At 43.3% G+C, this 21,293-nt stretch overlaps 1 protein-coding gene across 4 annotated transcripts in view; it reads left to right on the plus strand.

The window, feature by feature from the left end:
• Positions 1-5,408, plus strand: part of TMEM200A (transmembrane protein 200A) — a 71,172-nt gene extending 65,764 nt beyond the window's left edge. For 3 of the 4 annotated variants that reach the window (XM_084831717.1, XM_084831694.1, XM_084831708.1), the window contains one exon: positions 1,731-5,401. In XM_084831717.1, the coding sequence (XP_084687843.1) occupies positions 1,745-3,217 (1,473 nt within the window). In that variant the 5' untranslated portion in view covers positions 1,731-1,744 and the 3' untranslated portion in view covers positions 3,218-5,401. Of the gene's footprint in view, positions 1-1,730 lie in introns of all 4 variants that reach the window. The other variant, XM_084831700.1, reaches the window with a different exon arrangement.
• The last annotated feature ends 15,885 nt before the right edge of the window (positions 5,409-21,293 follow it).

The raw sequence follows: 21,293 nt of genomic DNA on the forward strand, positions 1-21,293 counted from the left end.
ATTTAATAATAAGATTGAGAGAAGGCTGAAATCAGTTGGCCGGCTAAGTTTCAGTGCCCACATCCATCTGAAAAGTACACACTGGGTCCTTTAATAGAGGAATTCGCAAAGATCAAGTTCCTCAGTCAACCCCTGGTCGTTATCATCTGGAAGGAAGCCAGAGGCCTCTGCAGCTCAGATTTTTGCTGAAGGATATCTGGATACATAACTCTACCACAATCTATAGACCCTGAGAGAATCCCCCATTCCTTCATTCTCGGTTGCCTTTAGCGTCCATGGATTACTCACGTGAAGGGAATTTACATGTCAAAAGGAACAGATGGTGAAGTGTTTCCCCATCTAGAGCCGCTAGCTGCTCTAGTTGTATGCAACCAAAGTTGGATGGTGGCTGCAGAGTGCAGAATTAGATCTCCATTTCCGTGTGTTCTATCTACGCACTTCAGATTTTTGGTCTAGAGATGGCAGGTATTAGCTACAAGTACCCTCGTCATGTCTACAGAAAAGGCTGTATGCTTATCACTCTCTCACTTCCATAATCTCTGAAGGATAAAAGGAGAATAATGACAAACTGATATAAATATAGACATACTCATTTGCATCATAAATCAGTTCTTAAATCACAACAAAGTTCTAAGCAGTTGTTGATTATGCCACAGGAGATCGGGGGAAAGGCACTTCACAGAAGAGTTTTTGAAAAAAATATTTCCTGTAAATGAATGATGAGTGACTATTTGGTGGGGCTGATAACTGAAGATATCTTTCAGCAAAATTACAAAAAAAATGACCCCCAACCAGTCAGTAGCATGATGGCTAGGTTCAAAGAGTCTATCAGGCAAGAACGAGCCATTATACCACAGAAGTTACCATTGAAAGTTATTAACAGTGGAGGCTGGTGGCTCGGATGTCAGTGGGGCGGTGAATCTGCTCCAGATTTCAGTCAGAACCAGTCAGAACTCTAAAGGAGCTATCTCTTTAGAGTTCTGACTTGTTCTGGCTGAAACCCAGAGCGGATTCACCGTCCCACTGACATAGGAGCCACCAGCCTCCACTGAACATTAATGCATTTCTAGCTTTAAAAAGTTTGTTCTGATCCAGCAAAGGCAGTCTTTACACAGAAATGTACATTGTTGAATGGCACTGTGTTGGGTAGGAACAATGACCCACATCTAACTCCTGTTCACAGCGAACAGGTGGCTCTTTTGGCTCTGACAGCATCAGCCATGTTTGGAGATGCGGTGACTGCAACTAGGTGTCCCTTCCCCTCTTCATATGTTTAGTGAGCTGACAGTTCTGACGACCTGTTAGGCACAGGTGATCCTTGCATGAAGCAGTGTGTGCTAAGTATGCTATAGTGTATGAGGATCTCTGGATCAGGGTGTTTATGGTTACTGCAGCCTGATAAGCAATTAATGGAGTAGTTTAACCATTACAAGTGGTATCAAAAGATGCAAACGCTTTCAGTTATTGATTTCTGTAGTTCAGACATATTACTCCTGACCAGGCATTTCTATATGTGGGCATTCCAGGCTTGATATGATTTCCCAAAAAAATATTTTACAGATGTTATGAAGAAAATGGAGTGCTTATTTTTGTACAGTTAAGGGGCTTAAATACCTTGGTGGGCTAAGAGGCAGGTTGTAAATATACAAATTAAAACATAATGCCAAATGCTTCCTACTAAGTCTTTATTATAACTTTCCCCCTCTTTTCTTTTCTTTCTTTAAATCTAGATCAAAACACAATTATGATAGCAACTGGGGGTGTCATAACAGGACTGGCTGCCTTAAAGAGGCAAGACTCTGCCAGATCCCAGCATCACCTAACTCTCACAACATCACCTGCGGCTGAAGAAAAAAAGCCAGTCAAGCGCCGCCCCAGGGCAGATGTAGTTGTGGTCCGAGGCAAAATCCGACTTTATTCCCCATCAGGATTCTTTCTTGTTCTGGGAGTGCTTATTTCATTCCTGGGGATTGCTATGGCCATCCTTGGATACTGGCCCCAAAAAGACCCTTTTCTCGAGCCTGAAGGCAGCTTGTCACTAAATGAGACCGAAGTCATGGGAAAAGAAGATGGGATTATAATTCGTTTCTTCGAACAGCATCTTCATTCCGATAAGATGAAAATGCTGGGACCTTTCACTATGGGGATTGGAATCTTTATTTTTATTTGTGCAAATGCCATGCTCCATGAAAACCGTGACAAGGAGACCAAAATCATACACATGAGAGACATCTATTCCACGGTCATTGATATACATAGTCTGAGGATCAGTGAACAAAAGCAGCTGAATGGTGCCTACACAGGCCTAACGGGCGAGAATGAAGTCAAGCACAGTGGAAGCTCTTGTGCATCACGGCTGGCTGCAAATACCATTGCACCCTTCTCGGGCTTTGCAAGCAACTTTCGAGTGGACAATGCCGAGGAGGATGAAATTGCTGTGAGTGAGAGCAAAAATGCCACTAGCCTTCTGCCACCTTTGCTGACGGAGCGCTCTGGTTCGGTCTTTGGCCTTTATCCTCATTCTGGGAAGGCAAAGGATGACAGGAGTAGCAGTTCTCTCAAGTGTGAAACAAAGTCGATTGTGTCATCCTCCATTAATGCTTTTACATTACCTGTAATTAAACTAAACAACTGTGTTATTGATGAGCCCAGTATAGACAACATCACTGAGGATTCTGCGAGCACTAGAGGCAAGCCTAGAAATCTGTCCATGGACTCTTTAGCTGTCCCGTTCACAGATACCAATGACAGCTACAAACCTGCCACTGCATTCATACCAAGAAACAATTTATATGGAGACTCTTCATCTGGTCAGTTCCAGTCTTCGATGACTCTTGGACCCAGCACCGGAAAGCTTCTGTCACCTGGTGCAGCCAGAAAACAGTTTGGGTCCAACACCTCGTTGCATCTTTGGTCCGCACATTCAAAATCCCTAGACTTAGATCGGGGCCCTTCTACTCTTACTGTCCAAGTTGAACAAAGAAAACATCCAAGTTGGCCAAGACTGGACCGGAGCAATAGTAAAGGTTATATGAAACTCGAGAACAAAGAAGATCCCATGGACAAGCTCCTTGTGCCATCAGCCACAGTAAAGAAGGACTTTACTAATAAAGAAAAGCTTCTTATGATTTCCAGGTCTCATAATAATTTGAGTTTTGAACATGATGAGTTTTTGAGTAACAATCTAAAGCGTGGAACGTCTGAGACAAGGTTTTGATAGTTAGGTGACCTACAATTCATGTATTTGCCAGTATTTTAGTTTGAAACATTTTGACACATTTTTGTTTCATTTTTGTTTCCAGTGCAGACCTGTTTTTACCAAATATTTCTATCGGATTAAAATGGCCTTGTGTTAGCAAAGGTTATTTTTCACCTCTGCAATGCCAAGTGTTTAATGTCAAACAGCTTGTTCATCAAAACACTGCACGGGCGCAATGCCAATTGGATAGTGTTTTTGCCGGATGGTAATTGGGTGGTGGATTGAAAATTGATGTCTTCTTAATTTACAATTGCAATACTGTACATTATCACCGCTCAGCATATTTGGGTGCCTCAGATCCTATTTCCTCTCAATCATTGCTCTTTTGTTTCTATATAAGCATGCTATCTTTCACTGCTGTGAGTCAACAATAAGAGCTGACTGAATAAAGGTCATTGTTTAGATTCATCAACGATGGCAACGTTTGAACAGCGGTGCTTTTAGCTGAAGGTGGAGATGGATCCAAGGTTTGCAATAGTTGAGCCAAATTTAGCCCCTTGGATAGGATCCAGAGAGTTGCTCAAGAGACACCCAATGGGAATTTTGGCTCTTTTTTCTTTTGAAAGGCAGATCCCCTATTCTATTTTTTTTTTTCAGTGTTCCAGGCTCTCATCAGTTTCGAAACAGGTTTGCCATGTGGACTGAGGGCTGCTGTTTGAGCAACATGAGTCCAAATCTTGCTTGGAACTAGCTTCATGGTTCTTTGGGTTCGGGCCATAAAATAGAGAGTAGCCACAATCCATGAGATAATTTCTGCTGTGCAAGAATAATTGAAATGAATAGTGAAGGTCATATCCATGCAGTACCAGCTCCCAATTAGTTCAGCGAGCTTGGTTGAAGGAAGTTCCTTCTGGATTGTGCCCATTTTCTTTTATATATGATCATGATCTAGAAATAAATTGGCTAATATTTAGTAAAAACTGTTACTGTATTGGATAGGATTTGGGAGATAGGAAAAATTTGAAAATTGAAACCCATTTTTGAGGACTTGTCATAATCAATCTATTATAATGATATAACAAGGAGATAGAATAAACTAGAGAGCCTAGGACTGTAGTTCCCAACCTTGGGTCCCCAGACATTGTGCTACAATTCCCATCATCCCTGACCACTAGCCATGCTGGGTGGTGATGGTGGGAATTATAGAGCAAGAATATCTGGGAACTCATGCTTGGGATCCACTGGAATTCGGAAGATAAGATCGTTGGCTGGTGAATAAAGACTATTGATAAAGGCGTAAGAAGTTAATTTGAGTATATATATATATATATCTCCTACCTGGCAAGAGTGGGATGACAGTGAATTCAAATAGGACATTTAACAGTGCAACCCTATACATGTCTGCTCTGAAGTAAGTCCCACTGAGTTTAATGGTGGTCACTCCCAGGTACATAGGTACAGGATTGCAGCCTAAATAACTGATGTGTGGACAATGTGTTCTGTTGTACAACATAATGTTTTCTGGTTGTGGTGTGAATTGAAATACAAATATTGCAATTCATTAAGCATGCCAAAATTAAATATGAAGCTCCTGTTGACTGCATTTTCAGTAAGCATAACATCACTTACTACAGTGATAAACGGCATTGGGAACTGCCACAAAGATGGCTACCACTGGTTGAAAGTTATTGCTAAAGAAACTAGTAATGTGAATGGGTTTACCAGAAAAATTCCTTATGTTGTCTGTACTAAGGGAACTAGACCTGGTGTTGCTGACTAGCCCCGTTGCAGTCCAGTCCAGCCCTGTGACTTGGCCAATACGATCACAGTGTTAATGGGTCATTTTAGCAGATGTTTCATATTTTCACTAAACCTAAATAACTCAGGAATTATTTTAATAGCTTCTCCCAAAACAATCAGTTATGTCAAAATGTTGTACTTCAGTTGACTGTGATAGACAAAAGATAGATTTTTTTCTACGATTGTCCAGCTCCATATTCTAACAAAGCAATGTTTCTGTGACAAAAAGCATTACTTGCCCAGTGAATTGAGGCATAGTGTTAACTTGTTAGAATCTCAAGCCTATATATTGTAACAGAGTTGGCTAAATATTTTGCTATGAAGCTTTTAATAACTTTCTGGTCAGTGTTCTTAATACGTTTGCTATTTTTTTAAATAAAAACGAAATGTATAACTATGTGTATATGGTAAAGCCATGTTTCCTTAGTATTTAATAGTTCTGCTATTATAAGGAGAGAAGTACAAGCAAGGGTTTTTTTGGGGGGTGTACTCTTATTTTGAGTTTTTAGTGGTTCTTAATTAATATTAATTAAATGGCAACATTTAGTCCCTAAGATAAGTATTATTAATACAAAGGGCAGAACTATGTATTTAACAAACCCTCAAGGCCTCTGCCTAAAATGGCAGCCCTGTGTTAACATTCTCCCCCACCCCGCACTCCACCTTCCAATAGCATCGAATTCAATTTAACCTATATTCTGGTGTGAGAGGATGCGAGCTTTTCCCTCTTGCTCCATATCACTAACTTGCAGTAGGAGTTTAAGTTGGGTGGAAAGTCACCATGACCACGCCGCACACCAGGTTTGAATGACACACCAATTCGCGATGCAGCACAAATATTAGGGTAATCCCGGTTGTGTGACTGTCATGCACAGGGGTGGGAGAAACAAAGTGATGTTGCGTAGTTTCCTCCACTGACCATCTGAACAACCTCACTGGCTGCTGGTGGTAGGAGATGGAAAATGCACATCATGATAACATTAGTCTATGAAATAAGTTGAACTAGAACTTATCGATCCAACAGCACAAGAGGCGACTCTACACATGGACATCACCAGATGGTCAATATCGAAATCAGATTGATTATGTCCTTTGCAGCCAAAGATGGAGAAGCTCCATACAGTCAGTAAAAACAAGACCTGGAGCTGACTGTGGCTCAGATCATGAGCTGCTTCTTGCAAAATTTCGGCTTAAATTGAAGAACGTCGGGAAAACCACTAAACCGTTCAGGTATGACCTAAATCATATCCCTGATGAATATACAGTGGAGGTGAGGAATAGTTTTCAGGGATTAGACCTGATAGACAGAGTGCCTGAGGAACTATGGACGGAGGTCCGTAACATTGTTCAGGAGGCAGCAACGAAATCCATCCCAAAGAAAAAGAAATGCAAGAAAGCCAAGTGGCTGTCTGATGAGGCTTTACAAGTAGCTCATGAAAGAAGGGAAGCGAAAAGCAAGGGAGAAAGGGGAAGATATACCCAACTGAATGCAGAGTTCCAGAGAATAGCAAGGAGAGACAAGAAGGCCTTCTTAAATGAACAATGCAAAGAAATCGAGGAAAACAACAGAATGGGAAAGACTAGAGATCTCTTCAAGAAAATCGGAGATCTCAAGGGAACGTTTTGTGCAAAGATGGGCATGATAAAGGACAAAGAAGGCAGGGACCTCACAGAAGCAGATGAGATTAAGAAGAGGTGGCAAGAATACACAGAAGAACTATACAGGAAAGATCTGAATGTCCCTGATAGCCATGATAGTGCGGTCACTGAACTTGAGCCGGACATCCTAGAGAGTGAAGTCAAGTGGGCCTTAGGAAGCATTAGTAACAATAAAGCTAGCGGAGATGACAGTATTCCAGCCGAGCTATTTAAAATCCTAAAAGATGATGCTGTTAAAGTGCTGCATTCAATATGCCAACAAATCTGGAACACTCAACAGTGGCCACAAGACTGGAAAAGGTCAGTTTACATTCCAATTCCAAAGAAGGGCAACGCCAAAGAGTGTTCAAACTACCGCACCATTGCGCTCATTTCACATGCCAGCAAGGTGATGCTCAAAATCCTACAAGCTAGGCTTCAGCAGTATGCGAACCGAGAACTACCGGAAGTACAAGCTGGGTTTCGAAGAGGCAGAGGAACTAGAGATCAAATCGCCAACATTCGCTGGATCATGGAGAAAGCAAGAGAATTCCAGAAAAACGTCTATTTCTGCTTCATTGACTACGCTAAAGCCTTTGATTGTGTGGATCACAACAAACTGTGGCAAATTCTTAAAGTGATGGGAGTACCAGACCACCTTACCTGTCTCCTGAGAAACCTGTACGAGGGTCAAGAAGCAACAGTAAGAACCAGACATGGAACAACCGATTGGTTCAAAATTGGGAAAGGAGTACGACAAGGCTGCATATTGTCACCCTGCTTATTTAACTTATATGCAGAGTACATCATGAGAAATGCTGGGTTGGATGAATCAGAGGTCGGAATTAAGATTGCCGGGAGAATTATCAACAACCTCCGATATGCAGACGATACCACCCTAATGGCAGAAAGCGAAGAGGATCTCAAGAGCCTCTTGTTGAGGGTGAAAGAGGAGAGTGCAAAAGCTGGTTTGAAACTCAACATTAAAAAAACTAAGATCATGGCATCTGGCCCCATCACTTCCTGGCATATAGAAGGGGAAGAAATGGAAGCAGTGACAGATTTTACTTTCTTGGGCTCCAAGATCACTGCAGACGGTGACTGTAGCCATGAAATTCAAAGACGCTTGCTGCTTGGGAGGAAAGCTATGGCCAACCTAGACAGCATAGTAAGAAGCAGAGACATCACCTTGCCGACAAAGGTCCGTCTAATCAAAGCTATGGTTTTCCCAGTAGTAATGTATGGCTGTGAGAGCTGGACTATAAGGAAGGCTGAGCGCCGAAGAATTGATGCTTTCGAACTGTGGTGCTGGAGAAGACTCTTACGAGTGCCCTGGACTGCAAGGAGGTCAAATCAGTCCATCCTAAAGGAAATCAACCCTGAGTGCTCATTGGAAGGACAGATACTGAAGCTGAAGCTCCAATATTTTGGCCACCTAATGCGAAGAGAAAACTCCCTGGAAAAGACCCTGATGCTGGGAAAGACTGAAGGCAAAAGGAGAAGGGGACGGCAGAGGATGAGATGGCTAGATAGCATCACGGATGCAATGAATATGAACTTGAGCACGCTCCGGGAGAGAGCGCAGGACAGGAAGGCCTGGCGTGCTATGGTCCATGGGGTCACGAAGAGTCGGACACGACTGAACGACTGAACAACAACAACAATGTCCGCTTTTAATGAAAATATTTGTAAGAATAACTATATTTTCTAATGAGCCTTTAAGGTAGTCTTCTAGTGCTTTAAAAAAATCAATACAGATATTAAGAGCATCACTTTTGAATACTTAATTATATGTCAATTTCAGTCACTCGGTTTTACTGCTTGTGTGAGCCTTGAGTTTTACGAAGATTTTGGATGATATTACATTCAGTGGTGGACTTAGGGCTGGACCTTGGGTCCAAATTCCAGGGCTCCACTGACAATGGGTTCCCCAAATTGCCACTCAAGAGTGGCAGTTGATGAAGTCAGCAGAAGCAAACTTTATTTCATTCCTGAAGTCATGATGGTGCTATGATTTAAATGAGCTTAAAATGCAAAACTGCACATGCTCAGAATATGGTGGGGGGTATCAGGGTTGGCAAATAGGTTTGTTGTTGCTGTTATTTTTCTAACATATCAGGAATGTAGAAGCCATTGTAAAGCATGGCATGGCAATTGCAGAGGGGATGTTAGCTATGTGTTTCACAACTGAAGTAATACATATGGCCATCTAAAGTGAGCCCCCATTAGACCATTAAGGCCAAGGTCTAAAATTACCTAGCTGCACCACTAATTATATTTTCAGCACAATCCCATACCTGTCTACTCAAAACTAAGCCAAATGAATTCAGTGGGGCTTAGTCCGAGGTAAGTGAGTATAGTATTGCAGCCCTAGACTGAATCTACGGATAGTAGGATGTGATCCTAAAAAGGGCTTCAGCATTCCTGTGTCTTTGGGGGCTATCAATTCCATTATTTAATGCACCCCAATACTAGTAAAATCTGTCTGGAAATGCACTTTGTGCCCCAAAACAAAGAGTTCTACTGTAGAAGGAAAAAGGTCCAATAGAGGTATAATCTCTGAGAGACAACTCTGAGAGTTGGGATTTTGTGTCTCTGTTGAAACACCATCAGCATTCTCTCAGCACTAGGTAATATTGTTGAATATGACCTAAATGAACTCCTAACCCAATGCACTTCTATCTCCAACTGGTCTAATATTTTTTTAATATTAAGCCTTTGAAAAGACAACTAGCAAAACTGTTACAGGCAAAAATAATGATAGCCAATGGAAACAATATATAAACCCTAACTCTACCCAGCCTCAATATTATGTATGAATAATAATAAAATATTGCATCAGTGAAAATCAGCTAAAATCAGAAAAAGAAGCATCATGTCCATAATAAAAAACCCAAGACAAGCCACAGCTGCCCCCATGATTCCCATTTAAACTCCTCCTTTAGCCATTCCCAAATGTAGAATGACAGGAATGCAAGTTGAGGCTTCCATTATTTTTAGTACCAATCCCAGAAACACAAAACAATACAAATGGGCATAAACACCAGGGCACAGTCAAAGAATTGGGAGTAAGCCAGAGCGCTTACAGCCAGAAACATATATTTGCTAAAACGCTCCAGGAATTGGAGCAAAGTACTATGAAAGCTATCTAGCTCCAGGCTCTGCCAATATAATAACTAATCAAATAGCGAATGTTTTGCATCATTCATGCTACCAATCAAGAGGTATTTTAGTCTGATAGTACTTCATATGGAAAGAGGCGGAGCATTCTTTCATTTGCTGGAATGCTTTCCTACATCTTGCTAAAATAAAAGTTTTGCTACCTTAAGGCAGGGGTGGGAAGAAGGTATATTTAGATCTACTGGTAGATCTCTGGGTGATTTGTAGTAGATCGGCAAGGGTTTCTGACTCCCAACTGTTTAACTACAAAATGACTTTCCACCTTAAGTTATACTGCTGACATGAAGAAAGCTTGGGGTAACCGGAAGTGGATATTTGTGTAGAAGGACTGTGAGCTCCATTCAGTTCCAGGACTCCGCATTCTTAAAGTCTAAGTGAATGACTTCTGCACCAGGCTCTGGTTGGTTGATCTCATAGTTCTAGTAAAAAACAAAGTAGATCCTGTAGGCCTGAAGTCTGCCCACTGCTTCCCTAGGGAAGCAAAACTTCCTCCTCCTATCAGACAGTTTGTGATCCAATTAATATAGCTCCTGGTTTTGTTTTTTGTTGAATTTTGCCAGGTTAAAAATGTCTATTGCATAACATCACCACTTTTAACAAACTTATTTGGGCCTTTGTTCAAACAGAGGCTCCTGCTGGCAAAAGTAAGGGGAGGAGATTTTCACTTAATTCTCCCTCAGCCCTTCTCTGCACCAGCGCCAGGGCTGGGCAACCTTTTGGTTTCTGGGGGCCACAAGGGGCAATGGGTGGTGGGTTGGAGGTTGCGTGTATGCACGTACACCCCATAAGAACATAGGAAGAGCCATGCTGGATCAGACCAAGAGTCCATCTAGTCCAGTATACAGTGGCCAAGCAGCTGCCCACAGAAAACCCACAAGAAGGACATCAGTGCAATAGCACCCTCTCAGCCATGTTCCCCAACAACTAGTGTACATAGGTATACATAGCAACTGGTGTACATAGAAACTGGTGTACATAGGCATACTGCCTCTGACATGGGAGATAGCATATAGCCATCAGGAGTAGTACCCCACATACACACACACCCATTCCTCCACCATGCACACACACACTCAGGCACGCATGTATGCACACATCCACTCTTTCCCCTCATCCATTGCAGTGTGCAGAGATGGGAGGTCTCAACCTCCCCTCCCTGTGCACTGACATTACACCTTCTCCCCCATTCTGGAGAGGGAGTGGGAGGCACACAGTGTCAGCGGCACTCCTGACAAGAGCCTGATGCTGCTGGGAAGCAAGGTGTGTGGCAATGACTCTCCTCGTGTGCTCTTATTTCCCAGGATTTCTCTCAACTGAGCTGGGAAAGATGATGCATGCTAGTCAACCCCATATGCTTCTTCCCTAGCACAGTTATGGCAGCAACAGCAGCATGGACAGAATTGTGGGGGATCTGGGAGAAGGGCACCCATGGCAGCCCCTGAAGGTTCCCTGTTGCCTATCCCTTTCTTGTGTTGTTCTGGAGGGTCCCCCAACACTCGACCAAAGTTTTGGTGTGCCCAGGGGGCTACAGAAGGAAGGTGGAATTGCTGACAACTGCCTCTCCCTTCTGCCACTGTGAGTGTTGTTTCACGCACAGTATCTCAGGATCCAAGCCAATGTTCATAAAAAGCCAGATCAGTGGCAGGTCTTAATACTGGAATGATTTTGTAACCATTCTTATATTTAGATTCCATGATGCTTGGCAGAAACTAAAATTGATGCATTTAGCTCAAGATTTTGACATTGGTCCAAAGCAGAATGTTGTCCACAAACCACAAAGGCTACTTTCTCCCTTTATTCAGGTTCGACCAATTTAAGCAAAGAATTCTTACATCCCCAACAGTCTAACACTTTATAATTACTGCTGTGGTTTAATCGATTGTGCCTATCCCTCAGGTTCTACAGGTTACCTGCTAAATGTTTGTCTTTTAATCAGTTTTGAATGGCTTGTCTTTTAATGCCATTGCACATCCTGTTAATTCTTCTGATGCAAGACATGGTGATAGAAACAACCGATTTACATAACATTAATTTTGGAATGTCTATAACAGAGTTATAACAGAACATTCTTTATTAATTTCTCTTTTTTTAGTTCTAATCTTTAGATTCCCTCTCCAATAGATGGCCTTTCTAAATCTCTAATAATTCCCCCCACCACCACCAGGACTTCAGACGTTTTGCGGAAGTTTGGGTGGGGCCACAGGCAGGATGGGAAACGCAAATAGAAAAACGGATTCAAAATAATGAAATACTATTAGTCTACTTCTCATCGAGATTGTAAACTATGTTAGAGATGTACCATCCCAGACTACAGGTGGACATTCACATATACATTCTTGCATACATACATACATACATACATACATAAAATAAAATAAAATCCCCTCCACATGGCAGACTAGATGTCTGGAGATGGGTTCTGTTATACACTGTGCTCTTCCAGACATGTGTACAAATTTGTGCATGCTCTCAAGGCACACATTCGTTAAGGGACCTTTTAACTTTGGCAGTAAGCCATCTGGCAAGAGGGGACCCAATCACACACGCACTGGCTCCCTCAGCAGGGGAATTAGTTAGGATGCAGATGTCAGGGCTGAGTCCAAGAGCCTTGACATTTCTGACAGCTCCGACTCTCAGTCAGAGTTGGAACAGTTAGTTCAGAGGCCAGGGGAGGGAACCTCCCTAGTGAGCCAAGATGCTGGGAGAGATTCCTCCGAAGACCTTGGCAAAGAAATGGGCCAGGCTGAGTCACTGCCTCCTCCCTCCACTGTAAGAACTCAAGTTTCCAAGGAGGAGGAGGAGGGAGAGGGGCATGACTTGAGAGATGCTAGGGCATGTTGCAAAGCCAAGCAGGAAAAATTAGCAGCAGGGCTCAGACTCTCAACCAGGATAGCCACTCTTGGAAGCTATTATAGGAGGGAGCCACTAAGGGAGGGGCATCATGGTGAAGCAAGTCTGGCCGTGAGAAGTTCAGGCCCAAACTGTCAGCAACTCTCTTCGGGATCACAGATTAGTGGTTTAGGGGCCTGAGGTAGTCTGAGAGTGTTCCTGGAATCTGCATTTGTAAAGAGGCCAGTTCCTAGAAAAGTAAAGTAGTGACAGCCTGAAGCTTGTCTCCATGTGGCGCTGGTTGTGAAGGGGGAAGGACAATCCATATCTGACAGCGGAGAGACTCAAGTTGTCGGAAATTAGTTTTGTTCTCTCTCTCTCAACTCAATATGAGCTAGGCCATGGACAGGCATTTAACATCCAGGATGATCTGAGCTGGGCTTCTGAGTCCAAGGAGGGTAGGGATAAACAAAATGGGAGCCCTGACACTATTGGGAGGGAAAAGAAAGGTTTGGGTTGTAAGAATGGGGAAGAGAGAAAAGGAAAGGTTTGTCCTAACAAGGGGTGGTGCAATCAGGCTAATCCTGATGTATGGTCACCGTAACAAAAGGGAATGGTAGGATGGGGTTCTCCAGGGCCAAAATACTCTCTCTCTCTCTCTCTCTCAAATCTGTGTTGTTAATTACTGGAGCTCTGGCTTAGATTGTGTATCAAGACCATTTCCTCCAAGAGATTGGCTTGTTCACAGGTAGCATGAAGAAGTGGCACAAGAGTGGCCCAAATAAGTGGCCTGGCCACAGTCCTCCCCACCAGATGGCCAGAGGAAGGCTGCACTACATGGCAGGGGCTTTGACCAAAAATTGCTCTGAATTAGACTGAAGTTGAACATACACTCACCCAAAAACCACCCCGAAAGAGGGTGCAGAGTAGGAGGCTTCCTTAAGCGGAGGGTTGCGAGATGCTGAAACTCTCACATCTCAGCAGGCAAAATAGGGTTGTTTTTAAAAAGGTTGCAGCAGGTCTCTGCCTGTGGCGAGGTGAGAACCTGAACAGGCAGACCACGGGAGCAGAGGGAAGCCAGGAGACCACGGTAGTTTCAGTAGTGTGGGCCCAATATGGTAGTGGACCAACAGCCACAATTGGAGCCAACCTAATGAACCAGCACACTGAGAGTTCCTATCTTGCAGCTCTGACGCTATTTCAACAAAAGTTTCAAAAGAACAAAAGGGGGTCATATTTGACATGACAAAAACACAAAGAAGCTGCAGAAGGATTCCCAGGTGGCCTCAGCAATTCTGGGTTAAACAGAATGGGGTTGAAACAACGCATTGCCAGAACCATCACTGATGGGCAGCTACATTGAGAAAGTCCTGTTCTTGCATCTGAGCACTGATTTGTTCACATCTCAGGAGAGCACTTCTGGGCTGGCATATGCATGCTGTAACTTTATCATTTGCCTGTCCTAGGACTACTGAATATTTGCAGTTTTTCTTAGATTGGTTTTACTAGATCTGACCTTGCATATGTGACCTGCAGGGTTATTAGACAAGATTACTTTGCTGTCACTTTTCCCACCCTTGCCTTGCAGCATGTTTGTTTGTTTGTTTGTTAGTTACATTTCTATACTGCCCAACAGCCAAAGTTCTCTGGACGGTTCACAGCAATTGAAACCATAAAATACAACATATAGTACAATATAAAAGTTTAACATTTTAAAACTATAGTATAAAAATAAAACTTGGCAGCAATGCAAAGATTTAAAATACAGTAACAGATTTCATAGAATCAGAATAGTAGGGTTCTGATAGTAGGAAGGAGCCTATAAGACCATCGAGTCCAACCCCCTGCACAGTGCAAGAATCTTAAGTCAAAGCATCCCTGACAAGTCCAGCCTCATCTTGAATGCCTCCAGTGTGGGAGAGCCCACCACCTAAGTAATTGGCTCCATTGTCGTATTGCTCTAACAGTCAGGAAGTTTTTCCTGATGTTCAGACAGAATCTGGCTTCCTGTAACTTGAGTCCATTATTCTGTGTCCTGCACTCTGGGATGATGGAGAAGAGATCCTGGCCTTCCTCTCTGTGACAGCCTTTCACGTACTTGAAGAGCACTATCATTTATAACAACAGAAACTGAAAGACTCAAATGCCTGGGAAAATGTCTTCATCTGGCACCGAAAAGAGCACAGCGTACGTGCCAGGTGAGCCTCTCTGAGAAGCTCATTCCACAACCAGGGTGCCATAAAGGCCCTCTTTTTAGTAGCCACCCACCTCACTTCCCTTGGCAGGGGCTCCCAGAAAAGGACCACTGAGGACAATCTTAGGGTCCAGGCAGGTATATATGGGAGGAGATGATCCTTCAGGTAACCTGGCCCCAAGCCATTTAGGGCTTTGAATGTTAATACCAGCACTTTGAATTGGGCCCAGAAATGGATTGGCTACCAGTGCAGATGGAAAAGTAATGGAATAATATAATGGTCACATTGGCCACTCCCGGTTAACAGTCTTGCTGCCCTATTTTGAACCAGTTGAAATTTCAGGACCATTTTCAAATGCAGCCCCACATATAATGCATTACAGTAATCCAGATGAGAGGTTACCAGAGCACAGATAACTGTAGGTGGCTGTCTCTGTCCAGATAAGGATGTAGTTGGTAAAGCTGATAAAAGGTGCTCTGTGCCACAAAGTCCACCTGTGCATCTAGTGATAATGCTGGATCCAAGTGCAACTCCCTCCAGAACAGGTTGAATATCACTTAGCTGATCAGACGAACCACTTGATCATGTCTGGATTGAGTCTCAGTTTATTGGTCCTCATCCAGTCCATTACCATGCCCAAGCACTGATTCAGAACAGGCACTGCCTCACCTGGATTTGAGGGAGCTGGGTGTCATCCACATATCAATGACACCTAAGCCCACACCTCTGGATAACCTCCCCCAGCAGTTTAATGTAGATGTAGAGGAGCACAGGGGATAAAGTAGAGCCCTATGAACCCCATGGCATAACTGCCATGGCACAGAGCAGTAATGCTCCAGCACCACCTTCTGGAATTGGCCATCCAAGTAGGAGCAGAACCACTGCAGTACAATGCCTCCAGCTCCCAAGCCAGACAATTTATCCAGAAGGATACCATGGTCGATGTACCAAAAGCCACTGAGAGGTCCAAGAGAATCAACAGGGTCGCACTCCCCCTGTCCCTCTCTTGGCAAAGGTTATCCCACAGGCAACCAAGGCAGTTTCCATTCCAAAACCAGGCTCGAAGCCCAATTGAAATGGGTCTGGTTAATCAGTTTCATTCAAGACTGCCTGGTGTTGGCCAGCTCAAGCACCTTGTCCAGTAAGGGGATGTTGGCTACTGGCTTATAGTTGTTAACATCATCTGGGTCCAGATTAGGCTTTCTGAGGAGTGGCCTAATTACTGCCTCTTTTAAAGAAGCTGGCACTGCTCCCTCTCTCAAGGAGGAATTTACAGCATCCTAGACCCAGCCAGATATTCCCTCCCCATTAGATGTAATAAGTCATGAAGCACAAGGGTCAAGCACACAGGTGGTCAACTGGACTTGGCCAAGCACCTTGTCCACATCCTCAGACCTCAACAACTGAAACTCATCCAATAAAACTGAACCAGATGGAATTCTGGGCACCTCTGCTACTGGAACTGCATTCATTGTGGTGTCCAATTCATGACGGAGTTGAGCAACTTTATCTTCAAAATGCCACACAAACTGGTTCACAGCCTGCTACCAAGGGTTCCACCATCTATCTCCCTGGCCCAGATTGTAGTAGGCTGTAAACCACTTGGTAAAGTTCCACTCGATGACACAGAGAAGATGCAATAGAGGTGGAAAAGAACTCTCTTTTTGCCAGCATCATAGCCACAGAGTTAGCCAAGAGTTTCTTAAAATGACCACCTACATGGTTGCCAACTAACTCAGGAGCCTACAGTGCCTGTCCTACTGCAGAGCAGTCTGTTAACAGTTCTAGCCTAGCCTTTTCACTGACATGCTAATTTGCTATGTGCAGGGATTTGAGCCCTTGTGATGAAGCATTCCATCATGTGAGGCCTGACTTGCAATCTGAGACGGTATAGCTTAGACACAGGTTTACCATCTGTGTTACAGTAGCATTATACCAAGGGTGGTGGTGGTAGGACTTGCTATTGTCAGATCCCTTGGTCCTCTCCCTTTGCAGTCACACACTCCAGGATACCAGGCTTCAGGCTCACTATTTTATTAGTTAACGATCAAGTTCTTTACAAATGCAAATCCTTGGAGACTCTCAGGCTACAAAGGAAAACAGCTACTCCACACAATTACAAATATCAAAAGAGGAGCCAAGAGGGAATCAGAGAGGTTGCCAGCAGTTTGAAACAAGAACTTGCCAGCCAGAATAACTTAGGGGAGGATGCCCCTCCCTTACAGTTGTGCCCTCCTACGTAGGCTATGATGCATAGCCAACTGGGTCTGAGCTCCGCCTCTAACTTTTTCCACTTTGCTTTGCGCTGGACTCTAGCATCCTTCACGTCACATCCCGCACTTTCCTCCTCCTCTGAGGCCTGAATTCTCATGGAGGAGGAAAGGGGGGGCTTCTTATCGAGCCATCTGTGTGCCAAGGTCCTGAGAAGAACACCTATCCATATCTGAGCTCACCAGGGAGGAAGCCTCCCCCGGTTCTGGCTGTTCCCATTCTGAATCTGTGCTGCTAACTATCTCCACACGCTCAGAATCATTCCTGACAACTATTGCCATCTATCAGTTCTATAACATTCTTCTTTGCATTTTTGACCACCATTGTACAGTAAGCAGAGGGCATGTTTGAATGACATCTGGAAACATGGGCATCGCTTTTCTGAATAACAGTTGGGTTAAAGCTAGGGATCAAATGAGGCCGGATTCTTTGGAATCTGGTCTCAGGAATCCGTAGCGGATTGGGACCACTTACCTCTGCTCCAGGAGGACTGGAGGCGGAATGGCACTCGCCTGCTTCTTCCAGCCAGAGCCGTTCGCCTCCTCCCAGTCCCTGCCGATTGCCATGTCTTTAAAAAAAAAAAAAAAAGGCAATCGGGAGGATGTGCCCATAGACTTATATGCAAATAGAGTCATGAATCTTGCGTATGTCTATGTGTCCATAGGCTTATACGCAAGATTCACTGCTCTATTTTGCGTATAAGTCTATGAGCACATGCAATCCAGGATGTGCCCATAGACTTATACGCAAAATAGAGCAGTGAATCTTGTGTATAAGCCCATGGACACATAGACTTATATGCAAGATTCATGACTCTATTTGCATATAAGTCTATGGGCACATCTTCCCGATCGCCTTTTTGTTTTTAAGACTTTTTTTTAAAGGCAATCGGCAGGGACAGGGAGGAGGCGAATGGCTCTGGCTGGCAGGAGGGAAGGTAAGCGTCCCCAAGCCAGTTTCCTCCCTCCCCCCGGAATCCGAGCGGAGCGGAATCGCTCTGGAGGATTCCGGGGAGGAGGAACGAATCGCCTCTCCCCCCGCACGGATTCCCCACCGGAACAGATGGTGGGGAATCCATACACCCCTAGTTAAAGTCTATTGCTCAGATGGACCATCTTTGAAATAATGCATGTTCATCATGTACTCTAGTTTAGTGACTTCTTTTGAATAATAATTACACATGTTTTTCAAGGATTTCCATCACTGTCTCAGTATGTGTATTGACTCAAGTGATGGAAATCCTTGAAAAACATTGTGACATTAGTATTCAAAAGAAGTCACTAAACTAGGAAAGAAAAGAATGTAGAGTGCTTTTTGGATACAGGTTGACCCTGAGAGTGGGATATAATGAAACAATACCTGCCCCTGCAGAGGCTTCATTATCATTTTAATAGAGATCACACTGATATATTGCAAGAGAATTATATTCTTGCCAGTCATGTAGCTTCTTTATCTGAGCATTAAAGGGAAGCTCTAGTGATGAATGTTTAGATGTTGCTACAAAATGATAAGAATTACAGAAGGATATTGTTCCAAGGGAGCATAGATCAAAGGGTACAAAGGAAACTGCTCCCATTCAACCTCTATTAAGAGGATGGGGGCTTCTTTGGGAGCAGAACCCAGTAGAATTGCTCATAAAGTATGCATTCCTTTAGACCAGATGTTAACTAGATGAAATCCCACTCATGTAGTTCCATGTTATTTTGTAAAGATAAAGGACAGATTATAAATGCACATTACTAAAATTTTAATATTATAAAATAGATAATTTGAAGGAGGCAATTTTTCATTTAAATTATAGCTTATGAAACCCAGCTGGGATGATGATATAGGAAAGATGATGGCCACAATCCAATGCAAAGTTGAGGGCACCTAAGCCCATCAATTTCCTTATAATTGCTTGAAACTTTACCACTTTTCATATGACCTCCCATTTGACTTCATTCTATACCATCTTTCCTCTCTGTTCTTCTCTATCTATGTTATTTTCTATCCCGCAAATGCTGACATAATATGAGGATCACAATGGCCCACTTTTGTCCAGGAAACCCCTCATGAGTTCACCACAGGGGAAGAGAATACTGCAGAACTTTAAAAATTACAGATTACTGAGCTGTCATATAAAAATGTTCTTTATCATACATTTGCAAGGAGTGATATGTATCTGTAAAAGGGGGGATTTCTTATGTAGACTTTTAAGTCTTCCAAAATGTGTGCTTGGAGTATTATGATAGACATGACTTATTTGGGGAGTGTGGCATAAACTGCCATGTTTCATAAAGTGGCAGGTTTTAAATGGAGGCATTTTCTATTGATACCTTTATGGATGTACGTATAGCAGCCTTCCCCAGCCTGTTGCCCGCACCTGGATACATTGGGCTGCAACTCCCATCATTCACAGCTAGCATGGCCATGTTGGCTGGGAATGATGGGACTTGCAGTCCAACACATCTGGAGAGCACCAGGTTGGAGAAGGCTGGTCTATGGACTCAGTGACCTGTACCAGGGTTTACTATGATGCAAGCAGAGGGAAGGGAGGGAGATCTTCTGCAGCTCTGTGCTCCTCCTTCCTGCAGCCCCGTGGACCACAACTGAGCTCCCATACAACCTACCACATCGAAGGCTGTTTCATTCTTCCCTCCATCCTGTGCTAAGAGTACACAGGGGGATGTCTCAGCTGTTATTGAGATACAGAATTATTCACCCTCAGCACTTCGAATCCTAATGACTCAGGACACAAACCAGATAATTAGCTGGGTCATTCAAATAAATGAATAATAATTCCTTATTTATTGCAGAAAAAAGCAGATAACCTTCTACTTAGGATCCAGATTTATCTGCATCCTTTTGCTGAATTTTCCCCTGTGCACTCAACTCATCTGTTGCTGAATAACTGAAATTTTCACTTCACAGAGATATAAACTGAGTTCCTTCCTTGAGACCATAATTTTCATGAGGGAAATTCATTTATCTGCAAGCCCATTATTAATCAACAAATGAGATGCTTTTATATGTGATCATATCACTTTTTTTGGACCCTTGAAATTCTTTTCTACATTAAGATCCTGGCCAGGTACTAAGACAATACCTGAAACTATCATCCAGTCAGCCCCATATAGCAGGGTTGGGTCTCTAGAACTGAATTGGTAATATGTGAAAGCAGAAAATATGGAGCAAAATGTTGATCAGCTGGTGAGTGGGAGGCTGTTTGACATATTACGCCTCCTCCCAAACATACTGCACATCATAAAAATATCCCTGGACACTTCTGAGCTGGTCTAGAGGTTACACTGTCCATAAGAAGTAGGATTTCCACCTCCTCCCATATCCTTTAGAGAGAGAAAAAACCTTCACTTCATGAGTCCAAGTGTGAGTTTCCCCACCAATGGTGTTCAGTGTAGTTGGGGAAGCTTCCAATGTTATGGGGCCAATGTTGACACATGGTAAGTCCTAAATGGTATTGCTAGAAGGCTAAGGCACTACAGGGATTAGGATCCCCACGGGAAGTGTAACATCTTCAGCACCTCTCCAGGCCTATTCAAAGTGTATGGAAGTATGTAAAGAATTAAGAGCTAAACTATGTTATATACTCGTGCAATGGCGCTTCTTTGCTTTAGCAGTGGGCAACTAGAAGAGCAGTGGCAGGGAAAGGTGTGCTTAATCCTTTTGCCTCCCATCATTTCCTCACTCCATGTCACTTCTAAGCAGCCCCACACCAAATTTTAACCACCAAGAGCAGGGGTGGGCAACTTGTGGCCTTCCAGATGTTTTGGCCTACAACTCCCATCATCTCTCATCATGGGCTATGCTGGCTAGATCTAGAGGGCCACAAGTGGCCCATCCCTGACCTAGAGAGTTGGCTTAATTTAAATGCATACAGTTGAGTTTCCTCAGCTGTACATTTCTATTTGAGATAACTAAACAACTATTTCAGTTTGAGTTTCACTCTACAAGCCAGAGAAATAATCCATGGCTTGTTGTTGGTTATTTATCTGGCTTGTTGAGGGAGAGACAAGCCAAAGATCTGGGTTTGCATGTCACACTAAGCATGCCTTAAGAGGAACCCTGGTTTATTGTGACATACAAACTCTCTCATTCACTCCAATGGAGTTATGCTAAACAAACCATGGAGTGAAGGTAACTCCATCACATTTTTTTTACTTGTAATTTTACATGCTATT

Source organism: Heloderma suspectum, chromosome 1 (assembly GCF_057233095.1).
Source record: "Heloderma suspectum isolate Gila_16-S chromosome 1, 16-S_ref, whole genome shotgun sequence".
NCBI classification, from domain to species: Eukaryota; Metazoa; Chordata; class Lepidosauria; order Squamata; family Helodermatidae; genus Heloderma; species Heloderma suspectum.